General features: G+C 45.3%; 1 protein-coding gene, 1 long non-coding RNA gene and 1 pseudogene across 4 annotated transcripts; 2 read left to right on the top strand and 1 right to left on the bottom strand.

The window, feature by feature from the left end:
* The first annotated feature begins 131 nt into the window (after positions 1-131).
* On the top strand, positions 132-6,589 carry LOC115331876. Of its 2 annotated transcripts, none has more exons than XR_005715323.2 (3): positions 132-157; positions 3,568-3,722; positions 6,546-6,589. It is a non-coding gene; the product is annotated as an uncharacterized LOC115331876 (long non-coding RNA). The 2 variants fall into 2 exon arrangements; XR_005715320.2 differs by having other exon boundaries at positions 6,528-6,578.
* A 10,514-nt stretch (positions 6,590-17,103) lies between these two features.
* LOC115322561 lies at positions 17,104-23,202 on the bottom strand (annotated as a pseudogene).
* On the top strand, positions 22,887-26,831 carry LOC120839450. Of its 2 annotated transcripts, XM_042293848.1 has the most exons (3): positions 22,887-23,121; positions 23,731-24,309; positions 26,654-26,831. In XM_042293848.1, exons 2-3 carry the CDS (start codon positions 23,739-23,741, stop codon positions 26,791-26,793), a joined length of 711 nt encoding a protein of 236 aa, XP_042149782.1. In that variant the 5' UTR covers positions 22,887-23,121; positions 23,731-23,738; the 3' UTR covers positions 26,794-26,831. The 2 variants fall into 2 exon arrangements, with proteins under 2 accessions (XP_042149782.1, XP_040065679.1); XM_040209745.3 differs by lacking the exon at positions 22,887-23,121 and having other exon boundaries at positions 23,601-24,309.
* The last annotated feature ends 246 nt before the right edge of the window (positions 26,832-27,077 follow it).

Below are 27,077 nucleotides of genomic sequence, written 5' to 3'. Positions count from 1 at the left end.
TCATTACAAAAATATGAACTCACTTGGTCCACCCGAAAACGCCGCTTCGCGGCGTCCGACTATTCGCTAAAGTGTCGTTCGATGAAACGTGGGCGTTCGCTAAAACGTCATTCGATCAAGTGAGTGCCTCCCGTGCGTGGGTCAAATGATTGTTTAGGTAAGTTTTCTCGAGTTCATATTCATAATGCATGCCCGAAGAGTATCATGTACATGTCGTGGATGATTTTCCGAGCACCGTAGCTTACGTTGCCACCGTAATTCGGATGATATTTAACTTTTTTCGACGCTTGAGCGGTCTCCGCGATTTCGTGTCGCGTCGCAGTTCTGAGGGATGCTGGCTGCCTTCGGGAGACGATCGCTATCGCTTGTGGAGGCTGTTCGTTCAAGCCTTGCGTAAATGCTAGCCGCTATCTTGAGAATCCCGTGAATGTTCTGCGATACCGGAGCGCTGCAGAGACGCTGATCAGATTGTTTCGAAAGTTCGTGTTGCTATCGGCGATCCCTTCGGACACGCTGTAAGTGCCAGGCGCGCTAAACTGAGCTGTGCTGTCAAACGCTTGGATACGGATCTTAGAACGAACGCCTTGAATGTGTTCGGGACGGCGACACGCGTGAAGAATTGGATGGTTTTTACTTTGACGTGTCGTCTCATCCTTTCTCACGCTTGCGACAGCGTATATCGGTCAGCGCGCGCTGGCTTTTTGAGCTGCGTCCAGCGGGATGGCGCGGTTAGGGTGCTGGCGTTTAGCGGGTTTCAGCGGGTTGTTAGAACACGCTCCAAGCTGGGCGTCGTCGTAGCGCTCGCGTACGGCGTGTGCCCCGCGCCGGCCTGCTCTGCGTGTCGTCGGTGTTCAGGCGCGCGGGCCTAGAGTTGCTTTAAAGTGTTGACAGGACCCTGTTAAGCTCGTCACTTCCGTTGTTTTCTCCCTTACGGGCCCTGCATATATGTCTAGCCTTGCGAGCCACCCAGAGTATTACTACTGTAGCTAATGAAGATTATTATTGTTTGCCTTAATGGCGTTTTAGTTTACCCCGGTCATATTCGTGACTTCTAGAACCCGGGGTTGCACACATACTTTACATGGCTGAGGAAAGAGGTCATATGTAAGCAGCGATAGAGTGCAGGCGAGCTGGTAATTAATCGACATCTTGTAACCCCTGAGATGTTCGTTTGTTTTTTAGCGTTCCCCATATCAGGGTTTACAAGATATAGGTTATACGATTTGATTAAAATGCTCAAGAAAGTTGCAGTGTAAAAATCGCACACCTGGCAGGTGCTCTCGCTTGTATAGTGGACAGCTCGCAATGAAAACTCGCACGGCTGTCCCTTTTCGCACTCCGAAAACGGAAGCTTTGCCATGGTCAGCACATTAACATTCTGTGGTGCTTAGCTGGTGGGGGCAGTAATGTAGGAAGGGAAGGGGGGTGGCAAGCAAACAATTTTCAAAATGCAATTGCTTCCCCCCCCCCACGCACACACTCACAGATGTCCAAAACTTCCGCTGCTGCCGCACCCAAAACAGCCATGACATCTATCGTCTACTTACAAACGTGCACATCATTCTATTAAAAAAGAAAAAATCTACAGTAACAAATGGCCGGGGACCAGTGGCGTACCAACTTGTTTTGGAATGAGGGGGCAAACGACACCCCCCCCTGAGCAGGGGGGGCAATGCCCTTGGTATCCCTTCGGCGCCGCCGGCCAGTGTTTGCCCTGCCCAGTGGGGGCTGTTTAAGGGGGGGGGGGGGGGGGCTGCAAAACACATTCCTTGCCCCCCCCCCCCCCGGTTGGTACACCCATGCCAGGGACTTTTCAAGCATTCCCTCATCTAGTAGTGTTGAAAATGTTCAGAAGACGTGTATAGTCTTGTGCTGAGGTCATGGGGGCAGTGGCATAGGAAAGGGGGGTTCTTTTTTTTAATAATATTGTCTACTGGAAATGACTGATTTTCCTGCAGCCCCCCCCCCCCCCCTTTTCCTATGCCACTGCCCCCATCACCTAAGCACAAGACAATACACGTCAGAAATTGCACGCTGCTCTAGATTTTTTTTTTTCTTTCGTCAATAAAAATATTTAGCCATAAAAAAAAAAAGTTATCGCCAGAACTTTTTTTCTTTTCTTTCCTTTTTTTTCGGGGGGGGGGGGGGGGTGATGTGTTTGGGATTCTCCAAGTTTTGGAGTGGGTACAAGATACCCACCCCTTTCCCCTAACCCCTCCCTCCCCCCGCAACAAACACATACATTGATCGCCTGTGGCGTGAGTACCGTTTAATCTGAAGTGCACCACCCAATGCTAATTAATTTTGTTTTAATAGAAGCAAAAACATTTGCTTGAAATTATTATAATTCTGAAACGGAACCACCAATACTTTTATAAACTCGTCGAGGCTCAAAGTCAGTGTCATTCACAACACAACGTTGGGAACTTCTAAACCACTCTGTTCATAGCGCGACAAAATCGCACCACAAGCGAAGTGCAGATAAATAAATTCCAAAACACTCAACGGCTTCGTGCCAACGCCTTCGTACCCTAATCTCCTAGTACCCCCGTACAGCGTCCGCGCCTCTGCACGCAATCTGCACTCGCACTAGAGTCTACTCACACACTTTGACTGCGGATAAGAATCCAACACAATCCGCACTCGGAGTGCGGATAAGAATCCAAAATTATTCACACTCGGAGTGCGGATTAGAATCTACCACTATCCACACTCGGTGTGCGAATAGGGACAGCCACAAGCCAACTCCCACACCTGCCAGGCGCTCTCGCTTGTACAGTGGAGACACATTCAAATCAAGGAGATCCAGCTTTGAATGTGAAGGCTTCCTACTTCAACTTTTAAATACTTGAGGTTCTGTTAAAGTTGAAGGGAGTCTCTTAAAGCATTCTTGGAACCATGTCCAAAACCCAGTGCTGGGTACAATTTTAGTCTAAAAGGCTGGTCCGCACTGTTGCTACCCGCTAGGACTGAGTCTGACGAAGCCAGTCTTCAAGCCTCTTGTGACAGCTTATGATCGTGCTGCGCAGCAGCAGTGTTATTCGTAAGCAACTTAAAACCCTGTTTTTTTCAACTTGGTCATAGTCGGTTGCAACAGTGTGAACCAGCTTTAACACCTTAGGTGAATGTAATCAACAGTGGCTTCAGGAGAAACTTGCGCATTGTACTACCCCAAAGTATTTTGACCACATCTCCGGTGTTGATTCTTGATTTCTATCCCAGCACTACAGAACACGCCAAAAGGCTTGTTGATTGCTGTGCATGTGCCTATCAAGCGAGCTGTGCTATTTCTAGGTGGTGTTTAATTTGTTTTGAAGTTCCCGGGATCTTTTAAGGCACCGGTAGGTATCTAAGCCCACATGCACACTGTTCTTAATACAATTACTTCGTGCAGAAGTTAATTTTTCTTATTTGGTTGAGTTTAATGGTGGTGTCGTCATGGTCTTTGCACTGTCGACGACAAGAGAAGCGTCATGTTGCACTTGTTCTTTTGTTGATCCGTGAAGCAAGTTCTGGTTTCTTTTTTCTTCCAGAATGTCAGTCTGAGCCTTATTCATGATGTTGCAGGAAGTCTGTATGATGACGAAAAAACTGCAGGTGACTAAAAGCTGCCGATGAGCTGCCAGTCCGGATGGCAGCTGTCAACACCGCAAGGGCCTGCAGGCGCATCAGCCCTCCCCCCGTTCCTCTACTGCCATTGGAGACAGGATGCTTTGTAAAAGGTGAAACAGGGCCCTTGCACTGCTTCCACAGCGCCCTGCTGGATTTATCTCACATCTTGATTTTCAAAACAAACAACATTACAAACTGTAAAATACCGAACAAACGCCCACTCTAAATTGGAGATAATCATAGAGAGCTGGGGGTTGAGCACTTGGTAGGTACGATAGTTGGTAAATGTTCATGGTCCCTTGCTTGGTCTGTGCACGGAATTACGAATAGCTGCATTTGCGGAGCTAGTTAATTATGCAAACAAAAAAAAGAAAAGCGTGTCCTTTTTTTTTTCTTCTTTTTTGTTTTACAAAGAAGCATTCTGAAAAGTGTTCGATTTGCATTGGCTGTTACTAAAGCCTTCAATTTACTCTTCTGAGTTAGAACAAAAGAGCAACCCATCTTTTCTTGTACACCACTTTCTGTGGCAATAAAAAGAAAGCTAGGTGGGTGGGGGCAGGCAGGTGCAAATGGCTCTGTGTTAGCGCACCACGTAGTTCTGAACTTCTTTTGGTCTCGGTTTGAGCTAAGGTTTTGGCATGTCAACCACGCAGTTGCTAGAGTGCACCTTTTTTGTACGAGGATTGCAGTTGAGGGAGTTGAATTGGGATTGCCGAGCATTGCAGGCACATTCACATCTCTTTACTTTCGGGTTACCCTGCACTGCCCGAAGGCATTATTGCGGGGGGGGGGGGGGGGGTGAGGGGAGGGGAGGTATGTAGTCAGTCGTGAAGGTAGAAATACGCCCGTGCGTATGTACCAAAAAAAAAAAACAAGAAATGCAGGCACACAGGTAAACACATTCAAAAACAAAAGCGAGCCCAGAATAAGATAAAAGCCACATTGGTTGCTCACATTCTATAGTCGGTGACAGGTCAATAAGGAAGTGGAAGCTGCTCCCACCTTTTTCCACTATAGCAGACTGAATCCTGGAGAGGAGGCGCCCTCCTTTCCAGCGTTTGCTCCGACAAAGGGGAAAGAGGTGGGAGGAGCTTTCACTTCATTCTTGACCTGTCACCGACTATAGGTACCTGCCAACGTTCCATGTTTTGGGACGTAAGCCAACACTTTGACCAGTAGGATGAATTGGGCTGTTGTATATTGGGTGTATCAAGGAGCGGCCAGGCTGTTTAAATCGACTGCGAAATTCGGTTTCTTAACCTATTGCACTACGACTTTGTGCAGCGTTGCTCAGGGATGGTGCATTTTTTTTTTTAATTTGCAAAGAGCGAATTTACCTGAGGAAAAAGTAAAGAGAGAAAAAGGCTGAGCTCCTATGGAAATGCGACGAAGCTAAAGGTCTTCAAACAATATGGCGCCGTTTCACTAGAGAGACAAAAGATGGCGCATGGGGTCACTGCGCCAACGTACGAGCATACGGCGCCGAAAGCTGGCATCTTTAGCAGACAATCTTTTCGACTCAAAAGTGGCACGAGCTTTTCTGGTATCAGTTTCCAATGCATTATTTTATTATCCTTGCTGATAAAACATATTGAATGGACACATAATCGATTAGAAAAGTGGTTTGTTGGGATATTTTGACCATTTTTTTTTCGGAGTACCGATGTCATCTGCTTTGCAGTTCCTTGTTGTTACCGCGCCTGTTTTTGTTTCTGCGACTGTCGCCGCCTGCGGAATGCACTCTACTTTTGAGTTGAAAAGATTGTCTGCTAAAGACGCCAGCTTTCGGTGCCGTATGCTCGTTCGTTGGCGCAGTTGGCATTGTGGCCGCTTGTGCCATCTCTTGTCTCCCGTGCGAAATGGTGCCGTATTGTTTGAAAACCTTTGCCTTCGCCGCATTTCCATAGGAGCTAAGCCTTTTTCTTTCTTTACTTTTTCCTCAGGTAAGTTTGCTCTTTGCAAATTTTACAAAAAAGTGCACCATCTGTGGGCAACGCTGCACAAGTCATAGTGCAATAGGTTAAGAAACTGAATTTTCCGGTCAATTTAAAGAGCCTGGCCACTCCTTGATACACCCAGTAGTTACCACATACGTGTGCAGGTCACTCATGCAGTTGTTAATGACCATTGGTACCCAACTCAACCTCGTGCAGGGTGTCTATGAACTGGAAAAATGGTAATGTTGAGGAAGTTGGCGATTGTAAAAGCCTGAAGATTTCCACCCTAATCACCATCGATCAAAGATATTCAGCCTTCCTTTGTCTGAATGTCAGCAAAAGACACGTGTGGTGTGACACATAAACCTTCCTACTTAGGAACTCAGCCAGCTTGCCAATGTAAATCTCTGCTTGGAAACTATATAGTCTTGGGAGAATCCAGAGATACAATTTCATCTCGAGATGTATGAAAAACACAAACTTCTGTACTCTAAGTGAAGTGCTGCTGCTTATGGCAGTGCTGCTTATGGCAGATTTGCGGAATGGTTTCATAGTGCGACAGGTTGTCTCTAGAGCTACCCATTTGCTCCTGAATGGACTTTCCATGGGATTTTTTTACAGGTTGTGGACATCATGGCTATTGAGGTAGTTTCTGCTGCGGGGAAGAGAATATCCCTCAGCTTGACAGTCCACAGAAGCTTTAGCAGCCAGGATTTTGGATGTTGCGAGAGCAATGACATTTGCCTTTAGCTCATATTTTTTGCCAGAAGTTGTTCAACCAACCGCCAGGGTTGTCTCATCCGACAGCAGGACATGCTGGCTACTGTGGCGTCATTTAATGCTGTCGCTTAGAGACCACCTTTAATGAGTGGGTGGTATAGAATGCTAGAATGCAGAGGTGCATTCCAGACACCATGCTGTATCATCTGCTGCTGGAATGTTCTGATTGGTTCTCATTGCAGTCATTACAATTTTCAGATTGTTTCTTTTCTTCAGTGGGAGCTCATGAAGGTGGCACTGTGCACAGAGGGACAGAGTGGCTGACAGTGAGCTGCCCAAGACAACCTGCTGGCTCTCGTGACCATCTCCGAAAGCCTCTGGATGGGCTAATTGACAGGCGTGCCTGGACATTTATAAACGGTAAACACAATCTAGACACCTTTGAATTACGCCTTGGTCTTACTGCTGTTGCCAGGATACCGTGTTTGGCTGCTAGAATTGAACTTGATATGCTAAGCGGCACATGTTGCCAAGTAGGGACACGCTGGGACGCTTATCCACAAACTGCGCTTCCCAGTCCATGAGCCACCAAAGACCCAGCCAGAGAGATCCCGAGTCAAGTCAAAGTTTTGTGTTAATCTTGCTAGTAGCAGCGTCGTAGTCATTAATTAAAATGTCGGCGTTGCCCCGCTCATTGCAACAGACTGAGCAAAGCAGAGCGAAAGAATGGAGATAAAGACTACCAAAAGTGACGTCATTAGCAGGATCCGACAACCCTTGCTTGACAATAGGCTGACTTGGGGATGCCAACGATGATGTCACAAAGCTTTGGACAGGTTACATGTGGAAGAAAGGCTCAGTGCATGCCCTGCTATAATTGCTGCACATATTCAAAATAAATGCAGTTTGCGCTGACTTTTGCCCAAGTTTAGTGCGATTACTGAATTAACGAGCCAAAATGCTATGTAAGTCTGCTCCTAACTCAGATTTCTTACAAAGTGCTTCAAGCTCCCTTTAATGCTAGTTTGACTTATTTGCACAAGCCTGTGCCAGTGCACAAACTAGAGCCTATACATTGCTGTACTATTTTACATTTAATGCACTGCCAAAGGAAAAGGTTCAGATACAATTAAGCTCAAGCAGCTAAACCATTAATTTGAATGTGACATACAATAGGCTCTCATTATTTCAAACTCCAGGAAGCCACAAATTTTGCATGAATTATCAAAAGCTCAAATTATCAGAAGTTCATATAAATATGTTGCAAAATAAATCATGATTTTCTATATGGATGGCTACACCATGGCCTCCGAGATCCCGAAGCGCGCGCGCGAAGGCTTCTCCGGCCGTCCCAATCGTCTCGCTCCACAGCAGAAGAGTGTAATTGCGCTAACTCCGTCGCTCGCCGCGAGGCGGCGCTCCCAACCCAGTCATGGACTGAGAGCAGGGAAGCGGTGAGCAAGGTAGAATTTGAGGATAGGTTGAGGCAAATGGACGGGGAGCAATGGGCACGAAAGGTTTTCAGCTATTTATACATGAGGAGTGTAGACACAAAGTGGAGACAGCGCACTAGGAAATTAAGAGGAAAGTTTTTGGGCTATAGCGAAGATACGGAAGAGCAAGTCTCAGTTAAGAAGAAAGTTAAGGCCACAGAAAGAGATTGGTGGCTAGAGGGAATGCAGACAAAGACGGCTCTGGAAAGCTATAGATTAAACAAAAGAGTTATTGCCGAAGAAAGCATTTATGACAATTCTAGGGGAAGCTCATTGCTGTTTGAGGCAAGAACGGGTGTTCTGCGAACCAGAACATACAGAGTGAAGTACCAGGAAATTGATACAGTGTGCACTGCTTGTGGAGAGGAGGACGAGACGGCTGAGCACTTGATACTCTACTGTAAAGGGCTTCACCCTATGCCTACCGAAGACAACATAGATTTAATAAAGTCATTGGGTTTTAGAGACAGCGAAGGGAGAGTGGATTTCAAGACTGTAGAGATTACCAAGCAAAGATTAAATGAATGGTGGCAGAAATCGAGAGAAAACTAGGTATTTTCTTATCCACTGATGGCAAGGGGGTTTCATAGCCTCACTTTTTTTGCACTGCGGAGTGAATATAGATTTCACATTTAAATATTCTAAACTTAAATGGTAAAACAAAATGGCTAGGTGGCGTAAGCTACCGGCCGATCCAAAGGGCTCAGCCGTATTCATCCATCCATCCATCCATGGACAGCATGGCGCGAGGCTCAGGAGTTCAAGAAAAAGTCTTGTTACGTCGAGTTACTGCAACTTATACTTACAAATGTGAACAGCTGCTCTGGGGACGGAGATAGAAAATTTGTTGTGCTTATTTAATTACTGTATTTAATTTGAGATATTCATCTGGACATGTTGCGGCTAGCGCTACAAGCTCGCCTTTTGGTATATTTGATTGCAATCTGTAGGGACCGGGCAGGGTACGGGTTTCGTTGGTACGGGTCTTGTATTCACATCTACAAGGGGGGCCAAAGCAAGCCAAACCGACCTTTACTTTCTTTTTTCTTTTTTAACGGCTTGTTCTTTGGAATTATGTTCGGGGGTTGGTAGAGGAACCACAGTGGGGGGATAAACAGATGCTAAAGCATGTGTGTGTGGGTATATGTTTTTGTATGGTTCGGTGTGTGCAGCCAATGCTCTTCCAGAGGACTAGCGGCACGGCGTTTCTTTTTGTCCCCGGCGGCGCCGCCATCATACACGCGCTTCTCACCACAAACACGCACATACACGCGCCTAAACAACGTGTGCACCCTCGCCGGCGTAAACCATCTGTACGCACGAGTGCTTGCATCCCCAATAGGGGTGAAGAGATTTCCCGGAGAGGTACTCTTCCTGAACAATTTCTCGCAGACCACCGCAAGCGACGACAACATTGCTGTTTTTTTTTTTGTTTTTTTTTTTACGGTTGTGCGCAGCGAAAGTGGCTAATTTAGAACTTTGCCCGTCTTTTGTCCAAACCCGTCGCGATGTGTCCCTTCCTTTCCAACTGTGACACATTGTTTTGTTTACTTCTACTTGTCAGTTTTGTTCTTTCCGTTCTTTCCGCGCGTGTTTGGTCGCAGAACAGGAAGATCGGGTGATTTTTCTTAACAAGCTGCCTACGCCTGCAGATTGGTCGAATAATAATATCAGCAAGAATAAAATGCTTACAGTATTTACTGTAAGCATCGTAATCAACTTGTGTGTAGCAGTTGCAAGCGAGCTGCCATACCGCCCAATTTGTGAGCTATTCATACTGGGCTAAAATAAAGCGCAGCGTGCCCGACCCGCTTCGGGTCGGGCTGCGCCGGCTGTCGGAAATGGATAGCGGATAAACCAGAGTTATTTTTCCTGAGATCCCATTGTTTGTTTGCATATTAATTAAGTTATATCACAAAGTGCATTACGGGATACGGTGGTCTGCGCTACATGTGCCAAAAACTAGATGTTTACAAGATAACGCCCCACCTTTTCAATAAGTACCTACAATTATCACGAGGTTTATAAAAAAGATGGTGAAACCATTGCGAGGTGCATGTACCTCACCGCCAAAGGTTTTTCCCCAAACCCGGGGTCACGCTGCTTGTACATCATACAAAAGACAGTCTGCGAACAGATTCACACTCGAGTCACCACGAGATCTCAGCTTCGAATGCCACAAGGCAGTTCAATTAGAGAGTTGGCACGCAGCGTTTGAACCACGGATATCGTGGTGACTGATATCTGCAGACTGTCTTTTGTATAATGTATAAGCAGAGTGACCTCGGCTTAAAGGTACTTCTAGTAGAAGCAAACACCGCAATACGACCCGCAAAAATTGCGTAATATTAAAAATATTAAAACAAGGACACTAAGTTCAACTTCTTCTTCACCTTACTACCTTCCATGTTAAAAAATAACCCGCGTCAGTTCTGGAATGTGTTGTCCCGTCGAGATAAGCCTTCATCTATTTTATTGAAAGCACCTGACGAAACTTTGATCGATGAATCCTTATGTGCCACAATGTTCCAGGAAGTGTTTATTAAATCCTTTTCTAGCACCCTAAGCAATGTGAACCCAAGCTATAATGTTGATCCTTTTCCACTGATGGACCCTATCATAATCAGCCCCGATGGTGTTCTGAGCCTTCTAAACGGCCTAAAGCTGTCATCGGCAACTGGTGTTGACGAAATTAACTCGAAATTTCTTAAAGCTACAAATCAGTACTCCTCTGTTATTCTCGCCCATCTTTTTCAGCAATCACTTGACACATCATTGGTACCTTGCGACTGGAAAATTGGTAAAGTTATTCCTCTACATAAATCTGGTGATAAGCACTTTCCTATCAACTATAGGCCCATCTCGCTAACCAGTGTTCCCTGTAAAGTTCTAGAACATATAATTTATACACAACTTGTTAACTTCCTAGAGTCCAATTCATTTTTTTCCCCAAATCAACATGGCTTTAGGAAATCATTGTCCTGTGAGACACAGCTACTGTCTATCACTAACGATTTTCATTCAGCATTTGATCAGGGATCTCAGGTGGACTGCATATTCTTAGATTTTGCCAAGGCGTTCGACAAGGTATCGCATAGACTTTTATTACATAAATTAAGTAAACTCAACATTGATTCTAATGTGTTTAACTGGTTGGTATCATTTTTAACAAATCGCTCGCAATTTGTAACATGTAACGGCATGAACTCCTCCTCCGCACCCGTCGCTTCCGGCGTGCCCCAAGGATCAGTTTTGGGGCCTCTACTTTTCTTGATCTATATTAATGACTTGCATGAGATGGTTTCTTCTTCAATTAAACTCTTTGCTGATGATTGTGCTATTTATCGTGTAATAACTAATGACTCGGACTCGCAAAAACTACAACATGACCTCGACTCCATATTTAGATGGTGCAAACTCTGGTCAATGGAGCTTAACATTAACAAATGTAAAATCATGCGCATAGCCCGCAAAGTTAAATTTACTACCGCTTATAACATTCACAACATACCCCTGGAACTTGTGACCTCCTACAAGTACCTAGGTGTGATTTAAGTGACGACCTTTCCTGGAAACTTCATATTAACTATGTGATTAACAACGCTAACCGAATGCTTGGCTTTCTCAAACGTAACTTTCCTTTAGGTCCATCGTCATTAAAACTGACTCTTTATAAAACACTAGTTAGGCCTAAGCTCGAATATGCAGCTTCCATCTGGGATCCCTCAACCATCTACCTCATTAACTCACTTGAAGGAGTTCAGAACAGAGCTACACGTTTTATACTGGCCAACTATAACCGCACAGCAAGCGTAACGTCAATGAAAAGCACATTATTACTTCCGACCCTCGCACATCGTCGCATGGTTTTTCGAATATCCCTTTTTCATAAAATCTATCACTATGTTCCTTACCTAAAAGCCCAAATGATAATCCCCCCATACTTTATTTCAGCACGCCTTGATCATCGTCAAAAAGTTGGTGTACCATTTTGTCACTCTAACGTTTATTACGCTTCTTTTATTCCAAGAACTTCTAACGATTGGAACCGCTTACCTGCATCTCTCACATCAATGACTGACCACGCTCTTTTTTGTAATTCTATTACCAACCTCATGTTCCCTATTGTTTGAGTTGTTTGAGATTTTGTTAATTGTTCCTTGTGTATTCTTATTGCTTTTATTCCCCACTCCCCTCTGTAATGCCTTTGTGCCCTGAGGGTAAAATAAAAAAAAAAACAAAAAAAACACGGACTTTATATATAGTATCAGACCTCGTGAGGCTCAAAAAGCTACGCCAAACAACATGCGAAGGTAAAAAAAAATATATTGCAACATGAATATTTTTATTTAGGGAAGTACTATTTTTTTATATACGGAGCTTTTCATTTTTTAGTTTTATACGCGCTACAAATTGCATTCAAATATATCAAAAGGCGCGCTTGTAGCGCTAGCCGCAATATGTTCAGATGAATATCTCAAATTAAATAATTAAATAAGCATCACAAATTTTCTATCTACGTCCCCGGAGCAGCTATTCATCGTTCTACCACAATACCCAAACATTTTTAATTATAATGTCAGTAACTCGACGTAGCAAGACTTTTTCTCGAACTCTTCAGCCTCGCGCCATGCTGTCGATGACTGGGTTGGGAGCGCCTCCCCGCGGAGACACGCCGCCTCCTTCTCTTTTTTCAATTATGCCCTCTCCGCACGAATGGGACGGCCGGAGAAGCGTTCGCGCGCTTCGGGATCTCGGAGGCCATGGCTACACATGCAAAACAGATATTTCATGATTTCCTCTGCACAGGCCCATTAATCATAAGCTGGTATTCCATTCATGAAACATTGGTAACATTTATGACGCAAGTTTATTCGACCCTCAAAAATGTTGTTTATCAGGGACTGTTTAGACAGCACATGACACCTCAAAACAGAATTAAGTTTGTCCAACCAGAAAAAAAGTTGTCTATTAGGGACTGTTAAGCAGGGACCCATGAGTAATGGAAACGGGCATTGTGCTGCAGTTTCTATAGCAACTTGCGTGAACACTGCGATATAAAGCCATGCCGCCACATCACAGCATCCTTGCAAATTGATATGGAAACTGCCGCGCGGCGCCTGTTTTTGCCGCTCATGCGTCCTCTGCTTCAGAGACGTATATAGAGATAGTTTAACCATTCATTTGGATGTATAGAAGGCAAATGAGGAGGCGCGCGTGCTCCAGAGCATTTTCACAAATTCGTATGTGGCCAACCAGCAGCCGCGCATAATATCCTGGCAGTGGTTGTGAGAAACAAAATGAATGAGCTCGTCGGAGTAACTCTTGGTGACTAGGGTGCAGTGATGTTTTGATCGTGGTCATGCAAAATCACGGTGGAAGATATAGAAAATATAAAAAACGTGCGCAACCAGTTGAACGATTGACGTAATCCGTACACCAGGCGTCGAAGCGGTCAGACTCCATTTGAGCAAAACAGAAATCAAGCGGAACATTAGTTTCCTACATCTACTTGCATAACCATAATCGAAACAGTGCGTGCACCATATTTTCAACCATGGAGAGTTACTATAATTAACTCTTAGGCACTTATCAAAACCGTTTTTCGCTACCATAGCTAGGGGATTATTTTCAGCTTCTGGTTGGCCAAGAGAGATTGTCGAACCCTCTATCTGCGTCTGATGCAGGCCTTGGCTCTGCTTGCTCCTTTCATAACCAAGATCTATATGTACGGCTCTGCTCTGCTTTAGCCCTGTAGAGTGTGCTTTTTACTGAGCACCAGTGCACCGCAGGAAAACAAAGCCTGTGAAAGCAAGCTTCGCAGGTGCTGCTTCTCCGCAGTGCACCGGTGCTCGGAAAGAAGTGAGCTCAACGGGGCCGCGAGAACAAAAAGTATGAATTACACGAAAACGTCGTTCAAATTAAGCGGCTTATGAATACATTGAAAACGTAGCGGGACAGCCCAAGTTTTGAAATTTGTTTGACTTAACCAGAGGTATTAAATCTCAGAGTTTGAATTATCGCGAGCCTACTGTATATTCTAAAGGAGATATGGCTCACTTGATTGTGCTTAATATCACTGAATGGTTATGCAAATTTTAATTTGCTAGTTTTATTTCTCAAACACTTGTTGTGTTGGGTATTCAAATCAATGCAAATTTTTACTTTGGTTCAATTTATGGGAGGTTTGTTTTATATATCATGTGCAGTAGAAAGGTGGGGAGCTGGGCTAGGTAGTAAACACGTTGCTTGCTGATGTTAACCATGTATGTCATATACAGCTTGTTGTGATTGTGTATTGATTTCGAATCCTCTTCTGCTCTTTATTTCAGGCTGCTCTTATACGCACCATGAAGATACCGAAGAGGTCTCCAATTGAAGGACAACTATAAGCACAAGCATGGAGGGGCACCTAGATGGCGAGCGCAAGGACAACTGTAATGTAAAATTTCTCCCAACTTAAAGCAAGGCATGCCTTCTTCCAATAAAGGCATTGTGGCAAAACTTCTTAATTGGTTTGTTTGTTCAGCTGTCATCTCTACGAAGAGCTGATCTCACACAAACAAAATTCTGGCAATGAGTAGTAGAGGTTGTGTGCTCTTTTTCTTGTTGAACTCTTGTTGTTTTGTGTAAGGATAAAAAATTATACAAGTTAGTATATTGAATGACAGAGCCTATGAACTCTCCATACCAATCCATACCTCAAACGTTTCATGTGACTTCGGCTTGCTTGAACATGGAAGCTGTTTGCACTAAATAACGGAGCACTAGACCTTTTTGTCGTCTTGAAGCCCATAGCTACGAGCCATCCGCACCAATCCTGCACCTGCGATACGTCAGGTGACACCCCTGGCAAAGGTATAGCCCTTCCAGGGGAGTCGCCTGATGTATCGGAGGTGTGGGTGGTACGGATGGCTCGTAACTTTGGCCTTATCTAAGGCCGAAAGGTATAGTGCTTCATTATTTAGTGCCGATAGCTTTCATAATTCCTACGGATAGCCCTCCGTAGTGAGCTACAGACATTCCGTCATTTTACGAAATTATGTGCCTTGTTTTTACAGACTGTCCAGTTTCTAGATTACGGGAAATCTTGCCGGCAATATAAAACCAGCAACTTTTACCAATAAAATGGGAAAACGGATAACTGTCTGTTAAGTGGAATATAGACGTTCCGTCATTTTACAAAATTATATGCCTTGTTTTTAACAGACTGTTCGGTTTCTAGATTACGGGAAACCATGCTGGCACTATGGAGCCCGCAACTTTTACCCATAAAATTAAGTGAAATTCTTTTGCAGTGCCGCTTGTCCTAGTTGAAGATGGTCAGAGATCTCCGATTCCCACTAAAATGAAGCATACGTTGCCATTGAAAATAAAGAGTTTCACATTTGATGTCGTAGTACGTCATTCGCATTCTTACGTATTTCAAGAAGACATTTAAATCCCAAAATGGTTCAACGATAACGGCGCCACAAAACATTTTGAAAGACGGCTGTAAAACGGTTTCGAAAAACGGTTGACGACATCGGTCACAAAACGGTTGGCGATATCGGTCTCAAAACTTTCCCCGTGATCGGTTCAAGTTATTGGACCGATCTGGAGCCGGGGTGCGAATCATTATTGGACCGTTATTTCCTAAAACTCTGACCGATATTTGTCCGTTATTGGTCCAATATTTTTGTGCTGCCTGGGGCTTGATGATGAATTTTTAATGCTGATCCTTTAGCTGGCTTCAGACGTCATGCTATAGGTATGTCAGTATTTTCCTAGTTTTCTGTAGCCGTCCATGCCTTATTGTATGGTTTGCTAAATGTTTTTATAGGTGTTCTCATTGCGTTGGACAGCACGGCATGCTATAGCTGACTATAGCGTTTTGTTTTATTTTCACAGCCGCATACCGGTAGTTGCATGGTTTGCTGAATCCTTTCACATAACTAATCACACAGCTCTCCCAGACACAACGGTGTCTGGAAGAGTGCTTTCGATTAGTTCAAGCAAATATCATGAAGACTCTGTTGCCGGAAAGTTTAACAAGGTTGAAATTCTGAAATATCTCGACAAACCTGTTTGCTTCAATGCCAAATAAAACAGAAAGCAGACAAACACTAGAAGATTTAATACTTTTATAATCAAAGTCACCCATCACATTTTAGGTGAACGAGGATAGAGTACAGTAATTTGGTTTATGCAATTGTGTGGAGCATTAGAAAGTGTACAACACTTCGATGGGGACGGAAACAAACTCTAACCACCAATTTATCATAACGTAATAAAACACACCAAGATAATCGTAGGAACACAAGCAAAAAGCTCATTAAAAAAAACAAGTCATTTGGCTATTTCCACTGAGCACCACCACCAGATTTGTCAATTCTATCTATCCTATAGCCATTGTAACGTTTCTGGCAATGAAATACCTCAATATTACAAACTTTTTCTTAAAGCCAAGCTTCTGTAAAAACTATTAAATATGCGAAGCAAGAAGCAATCACTCAGAACAAATCATCAATTTTCTTATTATAGTTCTAATGTTAGTAAAATTCTTAAAACGTTACAGCTGAAATTGTCGCGTTCATTACTCCTCAACGATTGTTAAGAAGCAGCCGACCTGCTGCAGCTGCGTCATTCGCTGACTGTCCGGTCATGATTCCGCTACGCTGAAGGAGAAAACTGATAGACGCTGCTGGTTTCTAGATTATACTATATGAAACACTTTCCGTTTCCCATTCTTCATATTGAAGTAAACTTTTTATCACCACCTCTGCATCTAGGGAACACTTTTCCGCAATCAAAATCCGGTTATTTTTAAGTTTAAAGCTGCTAGAAAGAATTTGATACTTAGTTATGAAAGCTTTGAACTGTACCTTTATACTCAGAAATTTCCCAGCCCAAAAAGCTCCCAGCACATCAGCGCGGGCTATACATTCATAAGACACCAATATACTCAAAAATTTAATCTGAGAGATATCACTGTCTTTTCTGATTGGGATCACCTGTCCTCCGCATTATTCCTTAGCGACCTCTCCTCCATATTGCTCAGTCTTTACTTTAATCTTTTTTTTTTCAATTCGAACGAGAGTTTGATCTGCTACCGCCAGCTCTTGGTGCATATCATTGAGTACAACAGTTTCAGACTGCACCGTCGTTATTCGTTGAGCAACATCCGGTACACATTTCTTAATTGACTTCGTGTTTTCCTTTAGGTCTTTAATACCCGCCAGCACAAGAATTTGGCCTTCATCTAACTTCACCATATGAGCGTTTGGGTCTTCCTTGTCGCAGTCCGCTGAGAGATTGTAAAATAATCTTGACATGCATCGCCAGTAAAAAATGCAAGCTCATCACATGTGAAGACCGCCAGACACTTCTACAATTTCACCCGTGACAAACGAACTACATGGAGAAGAGAGAAGTGCGACGACGTTGGCTATTTCATCCGGCTTTCCCAGCCTTCCCGGGGGAGTGCGCGCGGCCAACATTGCCCCCGCCTTCCCAGTTGTATGGTCCAAGACCATTGGGGTTTCGACCAGGCCCGGTAGCACCGCATTTACCCGGACTCCGACCGAAGCAAGTTCAAGTGCCATGCTTTCGGTGGGGCCCGTGACGCCTGCTTGCGCTATTACTTATAAGGCCGGTCTTGGCCACGACGCTGCCGATGTTCACAATAACGCAATTGCTTGTCTTGTCTGATACCATTGTCCGGGCAGCCAATTGACTTACGAGAAACGTACCCTGCGAAAACAAAAATTAATAAAAAATAAAATTGATGAAAGGACAAACATTTAGACAATTACGCATACGTAATACGTGTTAAAATAGAAGCCAAAAAACAACAATTGTGTCCGAAAACAAGCGAGTTATGCAGTGTTTCTCGGCGAAGGATTTGAAAAACCCCTAATAATATGTTGTTCGAGCTAAAAAAAAGAACTTTTTGCACGAACCAACTACAAGCCTTGGCGGACGTCAAGAGTTGCAAAACATACTATTTAGCAAGATAGTTACCTGAAGTTTACCAATTTCTTTTATTAGTCATAATAAACATACGGTTCCACTGAAAAACTTTCTCATCTTCACCTAGAATCACTAAATCGATTCTTGTTTTAAAGATATAAGGCAGGGCGCAGTTCACGGATTATCATAAAAACGCTCGATTTGGACGTGTTTTTAGGTTGTGGTTTCTCATCGAATCCCACCTCTGCGCTCGCGCTCTTGCTCCCCAGTGGCCGAGTCGCGCAACGCTCGTGCCTCATACTTCCCTCCATCCTGCGAAACGGCGGCTTCACTCCGCTAGAAATGCGTCCGAACTCAGCGTGCATTCAGAACTCTATAAAATGCTGCCCCTACCTTGTTGACTTCATGGTTGTCGATTATGCCTAGCCAGTTTCTCAGCAGAACCTTAAATGATTTTTCACTCATTAGAAATAATTACTAAATATCTAGTAATTACCTTGCCTAATAAATATATTTTTCCTTTTTTTGACGTCCCGCAAAAGTAGTTGTTCTTTTCCAACCAAGAGTGTACTTTTATCTCTACAGCATATTTTTCAGGCTTTTAAAAATTTTCTCATAAAATGATGTACATACAATCAACTAGAGCCTCGACGACACGTGAAAAAAAAAATACAAACCAGCATCGCGTAAAACTTGTAAAAACAAAAAGCTTGTTTGCACCTTTTTACCTTTTTACCGAACTGTGAGTGGGCATTTCTTGTAAGTGAATTGAGAATGTCATTTCAACTAAGGCTTTACAACTACTGTTTTGTGTCTATTAACGCAGAATATTCTTTAGCTTCAACACTGCAAAGAGAGCCGGTGTTCGTGGTTTTTCCTAGCACGCTAAAGGCAGTGAATGGCAGATATCACACCGATACAAACCCCTATTTCCCACACTCCTCCCTTGAACGCCATATATTTGTAATTTACGTGTCTGTATTGTCGTTTCTTTTTTTTAATTTTATGAAAATATTTTCCGCGTTTTAGAAGTTTCGGTCGATTTATCTCACATGTGTGGGAAACGTAACTCTGATTATAATAAGTCCTCGCGCTTTTTCTGCGATATCTCCTTTTGTAAAAAAACTTCCATACAGCTTTATGCACATTTCACAAAGCTGTGCACAACAGTCGCAACAGCAGTAATAATTATCAAGCTGCAGTTGATTGTGTGGACTTTACAGCATTTCTGAGATTAGTCAAATGTCGAATCCGCCAAGAGTACGCTTAGTAATGTATTTTCTGTCACTGGTTATTCAAAACTGTACATGACGGAAATAACTAGCACAAAGAGAAAAGGTTTTTGAACAACGTCTCGAACTAATATTGAGCGTTTTTCACATTTCCAGTAAACGTCGGCGATGAACAAACGAAATAGGGGCATCCAAAGATTGTATTCACACCTTTCAGTTCACTGCAATCAAGGTGTCGAAGAGTTCTTCGCTAGTGTTGATAAACTCTGCAGTGAGTTAAAGGCCGGCACTGTTCACCACAATGCTCAAGGGCACATGACAACGAGCCTTAATCTCGTAGAACAAAGCTGCCACAGAAACTGAATCTGACACGTCAACGGGAACAGCGAGGTGGTCTCCAGATCCCGCAGAATGAAGTGCACAATGTTCAACCTCTGTTCAGTTCCTTCAATTATTTGTCACCGGCATTTCCACACATCTATTAATAAGAAAATACATGTAGACACCTGGGAGAAATGTTTACATATATTTGTGGGAAAACGCATGCACAAAAGGGCTGTAGGTTCATCTGATCAACACCAGGGCTGGGCAGCACATCGATACAGATGTATCGCGATAATATCTTAGAGCTACTTTCGAGTATCTGTATCTTTGTATACAGATACATTCGAAAACTATACTTGCATCAGTAGTGAAATGCATTAACAATGTCTCTATTATATCGGAGACTCTGCTAATCTTGGGAATCTTGCTGCATTCGTTGTCAAAATATAACTATTGTATTTTTGCACTAACTGAAAACCACCTTTTCTGTGTGTCCTCAGCCTAATCTTCTCCATGCGGAATGGGAGTTAACCTGATTTAAAAAAAGGGGGGTTTGAAGTAGGTTCATTGAAAGAAAGGCAGACTATTCTCCTCCCACAAAGCCTTCCACTCTTTTTACTTAAGCATAGAAAGCGCTGAAAAGGAGGGAACCACCAGTCTCCTCCTTTTCAGCCAGAACTTTATACTTTTACAAACGGGACTTGCAAGAGCATTTTTTTCCTTATGTTTCGACAGTTATCGTGTAATTAGGTTAGGCACTGGTCAATCTTCTGAACCTGAATGATTCAGATGCAGTTTTTTTTCAATCATGACACGCAGCCAATAGCCTCCATTATTCATTTGGGATCTCTATTATGTCGATAGTGGTTTTTTTTTTTTTTTTTTTTTGCGGGGTCCAGTGCATGTATTAAGATTGCTGGTCAACAAAACGTGCAAAAAGTGATACAAAAAGAACAAAACCCAAACTACTAGCATTCGTCAAGAATAGCACCCTGCGCACTTACCCCAATTCGGGAACAAAGAATTGTATTCATGTATTCATCTGTATTTGTACTCCGGGATACGTTTTGTCCCTATTGCAGAAGTGTCTCGGGAATATTTTGTTGACTAAAAGACTTAGCCATCTCATTATTTGTATTTTCACCTTAAAATACATGTATCTGAGATACTGTATTCCCGACTACTTCTTATGGTATGCCTGTCAAACCATGGTCGATACCCATTCTTTATCACTTCCCTTATCTCCTTCTCTAACCTGAGGAACTCAAGAAGGAAGGTTGAAATACCTTAGGCCCCTCAAGACTTCTATTACGGTAACTTTACAACAATGATGACAACGTGCTAAGGTGATGACGTTCGAGGATCAACACTGTTCGGTGGAAATACTCCGTTTTATGTCAAATACTAAAAGTGAAAGTAAAGCAAATGATGGAATGCGATCGGCAGTTCTTGTAACAGCAATGTTGAGCATTCACATTTCGTTGACATTTTGGGACTGAATAAGAAAGTAGTCTTTGGCAAGCCGTTAATGTAGCTAAACTCTCGAGCATGTAAACGGCCCGGCTCTTAGGGTGCTCTTAGGACATACATTTAACCTGTCCTTCGACAGCGTGCGATTTTTTTTCCTTGTGCTTGCGCGTTCTCCATCAAAGCAGGCACAGCGGCCAAAGCTACAAGTGGGAGCTAGCCCGCACTCCTGGTTTTGAGCATAGCCTCCTGTATACTGACAAAGCCTGGCAGATCACAACGAGAAGCGGCTGCCGAAATGGAAAATGTAGAGCGGAAGACAACGGATGAAAGGAGAGCCATGTGACTGGATACCCGCAGCGGCGAGATGCCGAAACACACTTTTCCCGAGCGAACAAGTGAGTTTCGGGTCCTCGCCTCTGCAAAGGATGTGCGTTGACGTCGAGGTCACTCAGAAATGGCTCTTTGCTGGTCTGTGCTGACCGATCCCCGCGATCCAAATCCGAAAACCGGGCACTCTATGGCTCCGTCTTCGAATTTCCAGGCTTTTTAAGTATAGAGGAGGCTATGCTCTGAGACATGTTTTTTTAGCGCGAGAGCTTGTTCTGCGAAATAACGATTTAAAGCAGCGACCTCGAACTCAAGTGCTTGTGGAATTGCCTGTAGTCTCAGTTTAATGGTGAACGGAGTATACACGTGAGGCAGTTTGAGACGCTCTAGTATGTACCACCCAAAACAAGTCCTAAGAAATCCCTTTTCGCGGAGCCCCTTGGGTAACGCAGGAGACCTGGTCACCCCTATGGGTTTCTTAAGCTCAGTGTGTGGTTCTATCTGCCGAGAGCGACTCACGATTATCCTATGTTTAACGTGTGCTCGGGTGACTGTGCGACGACTCTTGGTTCCCTAGCGAGGACTGGCATGAGAGCTACGTTCTGTACATTCCCCGGTGTCGATATTTTAAGTTGCCGATATGTACAGCCGCGAACAAGATGTCACAAGTGAAGTCGTTTTCGATTATCGCAAAATGAAGGACATCACCGACGCCGCCGAGCGTGAGTGACTGCAAGACGACGGCATTGGCAGACTGTGCTAGCTTACTTTAATGTGCTCCCAACGGATGGCGCAACACGACAAACGCGAGAATGCGCGGCGTCGGTCGAATATCTCTGTATAACGATGGGTCATTACGGCACGTACAAATGCAGTTTGCACTGTGCTCTGAGAAATAAACCTTGAATGCCAAAGCAGGCAACTCAAGACACTACAAAATTGTGCATTACAGAGATTCCCGTCGCTCTAAAAGAAGCGCAAAAATTAGAAATATCGTCTGCTAAAACCAAGAACCGGCCAAGACCCGCCCCGCCGGCCCCCGGGAAGGGGGGGGGGGGGGGGGGGGGGGAGGAAGCACGGATCGTACCTTAGGCGTCTGGGGGAAGTAGGCGCCCACCGCAACTGCCTTGTTATTCACGAAATAGTTGAACTTGTTTCGAGATTGGTAGGTTTGAAGTCGATTTCAGCTATATGAGCCAGATCAGTTCAATAGCGAGTCATGAAGATGCGTTCACGACACGTTCGTCAGATTAGTCGTTTCCTTGAAGGGGCCATGAAACAATGTTTTAACGTCTTCCTTCTTACCCTCCTCAACTCACAAATCCCGCAGCATTACGAACACTTCAAAAGTAGCGAAAGCATGTACTCCCCGCTTGCATGGACCCTCGTTGTACATCTGGACGTTGTCATCCTCCCCCAAAAAAAGACTCACCCGCCACTCAAAGTTGAGACAAATGTTGATTTCGCCTATGCTGACAGCGCTGTGGAATGCTCGTTGGGCCAGCCACACTTGTATCTTTTTATTTTTTTTCACGTTTTCACGCGCCTTTGTGCATACCTACGCGCAGATAATGGGATTAGGTGATGAAAGCTCTCACAGCACTGTAATTTTAGGAGTGAACGGAGTATAGTGAGGCAGGGTGTCTTGTGGTGTGCTTGGAGATGGGGTGACGTGCTTTGGGTACCGCAGATGTGTCAAATTGAAAAGATGTAGAGGTTTTAAAGAAAGTAAGTGCTAGAGGCCGCTGCCGTTGCTATCAGCAGTACGCGTAGTAGAAGAGCACCGTCATACGCGCAGCCAGATCGCTGCCGGCCTCTGCGGAAATAAAGCTGTTTCGCAGTCCTTCCTTCGTCTGGCCACTCCTTGCACCGCAGACATAACAACTGGCGACGAAGATGGGGGCAACAAAGCCAAGACGAAGGTGAGAAGCCTTGAAGCTGCGTCCAAACAGACAGCGAAACATCACCGCACGCCGCTGGGTACTCGGCGACAGCAAGTTTCTCAAGATGGCATCCTCCAGTCATATCGGCCAAGTAGAAGCCTTCGATGAAACTGTGAGTGACTGGCAGTCTTATGAAGAAAGGTTGACGTCCTTTTTTCTGATCAACAAAATACCTGACGACCTCAAGGTGCATGCTTTTTTAAGCGTTATTGGGCCTAAAACGTACAGTCTCTTGAAGTCTTTGACGGCACCTGCCAAACCGTCAGAAAACACGCTAGAGCAACTAACCCAATTGCTGCGAAACCAGCTGTCACCGAGAGTATCAGTGATTGGAGAACGAGCGAAATTCCATCGCCGTAGTCAGTTGGAACACGAGAGTATCGCACAATATGTAGCGGAGCTCAGGAAGCTCTCTCAAACCTGTGAATTTGGCGGTTTCCTAGATGAGTCGCTGAGAGATCGGTTCGTGTGCGGTTTGTTCCGTGCGGACATACAGCGGTATTTGTTTGCAGAGGATAAAACGTTGACATTTCAAAAAGCCGTTGAACGCGCACACGCGTTAGAAGAAGCTAAAAAAATGTTCAGGAGGCGCACGCAAAAGAAAGGAGCGATGACTTGCACAAGATGAGTACCGAAGATTCCGCGAAAAGGAAACAGTCGTTCGAGTGTTATCGCTGTGGCTCTGATAAGCATTTCGCCCGGGCGTGTCCGCACATTGCAGATAAGTGCATGAATTGCGGCAAGAAGGGTCACGTTCAGCGTGCATGTCGGAGTGCCAAGAAGAAGACTGTTGGCGGAAAGAAGTGGGTCCGGACTCTTCAAAGCGACGACACATTCAACGTCAAGATGCTGTCACCGCAAAGCCGGCGACCCATCACCGTCGACGTGGAAGTTCAAGGAACTTCCTTGAGCATGGAATTGGACACGGGAGCCACGGTGTCCATAATACCGAAGCAGCAGTTCAAGAAATTTCAGCCTCCTTTGAAGCTTGAACCCACCGAGCTACGCCTCAAGACTTACACCGGGGAAGTCGTGCAACCCTGCGGTTTCGTCAAAGCGTCCGTAAGATACAAGGGTCAAGAGGACGTTCTACCCCTCTACGTAGTTGACCACAATGGCCCGCCTCTTTTGGGCCGCGAGTGGCTCACACGTCTTCGTCTGGACTGGGACAACATCTGCGGCGTACACAAGCTGTCGGACTCTCATCGGTCTGATGCAAGCAAGAAGTACGAGGCACGCCTAAAAGAACTTCAAGCCAAGTACAGCCGCATCTTCGACGGCACCCTTGGCAAGATAGAAGGTGAGCGAGCCACTTTATTTTTGAAAGAGCAACGTCCGAAGTTCCTCAAAGCGAGAAACGTGCCTTACGCACTCCGGTCGGCCGTAGAGGAAGAGTTGCAAAAGCTTGAACAAATGGGCGTCATTACGCAAGTGTCAACCAGTGAGTTTGCTACGCCTATTGTACCGGTAGTTAAAAAGGACGGCACCATACGTGTGTGCGGGGATTACAAAACAACGTTGAACCCTGTCCTAGACACGGAGCAGTACCCCCTGCCGAAACTTGAGGAAATACTAGCTGCGCTCGCCGGAGGCAAATACTTTTCCAAGCTAGATCTTAGCAGGGCATACAAGCAGGTAGAGATGTCGGAGGACTCAAAAAAACTTCTCACACTAAACACGCACAAAGGGCTTTTTGCGGTGAACAGACTCCCTTTCGGAGTAGCGTCTGCGCCTGCGTTGTTCCAGCGCATTATGGACAACATACTTAAAGGACTACCGGGTGTCATATGCTACCTTGACGATATTCTCGTCACGGGAGCAACCGCTGAAGAACACTTCAGGAACCTTGAAGCCGTGTTTTGTACACTTCAGCAGAAAGGTGTTCGCGTCAAGCGTGAAAAATGTGAATTTTTCAAAGAAAGCCTGCAGTATCTGGGGCACATTATCAGCGAGACCGGCGTCAAGCCAAGCGAGGAAAAAGTTCAAGCGTTGCTGCATGCCCCAGCGCCTACTAACATCGCACAGTTGCGTTCACTGCTTGGACTGATAAATTACTATGGAAAATTCACGCCACGGCTAGCAACGCTGGCAAAGCCTTTCTACAGGTTACTACAGAAGGATGCTCCCTGATGCTGGAATCGGAAATGTCAAGATGCCTTCCAAGCCATCAAGGAAATCTTGTCTTCGACGGAGGTGCTGGCACACTACGACCCGGCACGCCCGCTGCAGCTATCCTGCGATGCGTCTGCGTATGGTCTCGGCGCTGTGCTGTCGCACGTCATGAAAGATGGCACGGTAAGGCCAATTGCCTACGCTTCCCGAACATTATCAAAGGCTGAGGAAAACTATAGCCAGATTGAAAAGGAGGCGCTCGCCCTAATCTTTGGCGTCAAGAAATTCCACTTCTACATTTATGGTCGGGAGTTTACGTTGATTACTGATCATAAACCTTTGCAAGCGATCCTTGGGCCAAAGAGTGGGATCCCGGCAATAGCCGCCGCAAGACTGCAGAGGTGGGCGGTAACTCTGTCAGCCTAGAAGTATAAACTTGCCTACAGGACGTCCGCAGAGAACGCGGACGCGGACTGTTTTTCACGACTTCCGTTGCAGTCCACAGAAGTAGACGACAGTCACGACAAGACGTTTTATACGCTGCGATTGGCATCTCTACCAGTCACCAGTAGGGACATCGCGCGTCATACAGAGCGTGATCCCGTCCTCAGCTTGGTCGTAGACTTCACCAAGAAGGGATGGCCATCACATCTTGATGATAAAGTGTTGAAGCCCTATTTTGACAGACGCAGGGAACTCACAGTCCACGAGCGGTGCCTGATGCATGGAATGAGAGTCGTCGTGCCCCCGAAACTTCAACAGCTGGTCCTGGAGGAGCTACACCAGGGACACCCAGTAATAGTGCGGAGCAAAGCACTCGCCCGAAGCTACGTATGGTGGCCCTCCTTGGAAACGGACTTGGAGAACCAAGTGAGACACTGCACGGCATGCCAACAGCAGCGCCACATGCCAGAAAAGGCACCATTGCACCCTTGGTCATGGCCGACACAACCGTGGTCACGGGTACATGTAGATTTTGCGGGCCCTCTTCGCGGTCGTATGCTACTAGTCATTGTAGACGCGCATTCTAAATGGCCGGAGGTTTTTGTCATGACGTCTACCACCGCAGAAGCGACGATAACAAAACTGCGCGATTTATTCGCTCGGTATGGGGCACCAGAAGCTCTGGTTAGTGATAACGGTGCGCAGTTTACATCGTCCGAGTTTAAAGAGTTCCTTAAAGAACAGGCAGTTCGACAGGTTCTCACTTCTGCATATCACCCCAGCAGCAATGGACTCGCAGAGAGATTTGTGCAAACCCTAAAGAACGCACTACGAAAAGGCCCTGCAACTGAAAGTATGGAGGAAACCTTGTCAAAGTTCTTAATGACATATCGCAACACTCCGCATCCGACGACTCAAGAAACCCCATCTTTTCTTTTTTTGGGTCGTCGGCCACGAACACGGTTGGATGCACTGAAGCCGGCTCTGGATCGTACTATCCGAGCACGTCAGTTTGAACAGACTTCACGGCGCAGGGGTGCTAACAGTGTGTTCGAAGTGAACGATGAAGTGTTCGTGCGTAATTTCAGGAGCGGCCCCACATGGTTCCACGCAACAGTACTGCAGCGGACGGGACCAGTGTCCTACGTGGTCAAGGGGCGGACACCGGATGGACTCCGTACTTGGAGGCGACACAAGGACCACCTGCGCTCAGCGTCTACTGCAGTGACAGCGCCGTCCCTTGTGGGGGAGGACGATACCGACACCATCTATCCTACGTCTGAAGCCGACGTACCACCTCCGTCTACTGTCTCCGCAAGACAAACGGTGCCCGTCACCCCCACTAACGCTGCGCCTCGGCGATACCCACAACGCCAGAGAAGACCCCCCGATCGCTATGAAGCCTCATGACGTTCCAAAATGCGGTGGAGGAAGTGCTAGAGGCCGCTGCCGTTGCTATCAGCAGTACGCGTAGTACTGACGTCACCGGGCGCTCTATAAGAAGAGCACCGT

Source organism: Ixodes scapularis, unplaced genomic scaffold (genome assembly GCF_016920785.2).
Source record: "Ixodes scapularis isolate PalLabHiFi unplaced genomic scaffold, ASM1692078v2 PGA_scaffold5__190_contigs__length_132052651, whole genome shotgun sequence".
Lineage (NCBI taxonomy): Eukaryota > Metazoa > Arthropoda > Arachnida > Ixodida > Ixodidae > Ixodes > Ixodes scapularis.
This window is presented reverse-complemented; position numbering and strand designations above follow the sequence as displayed.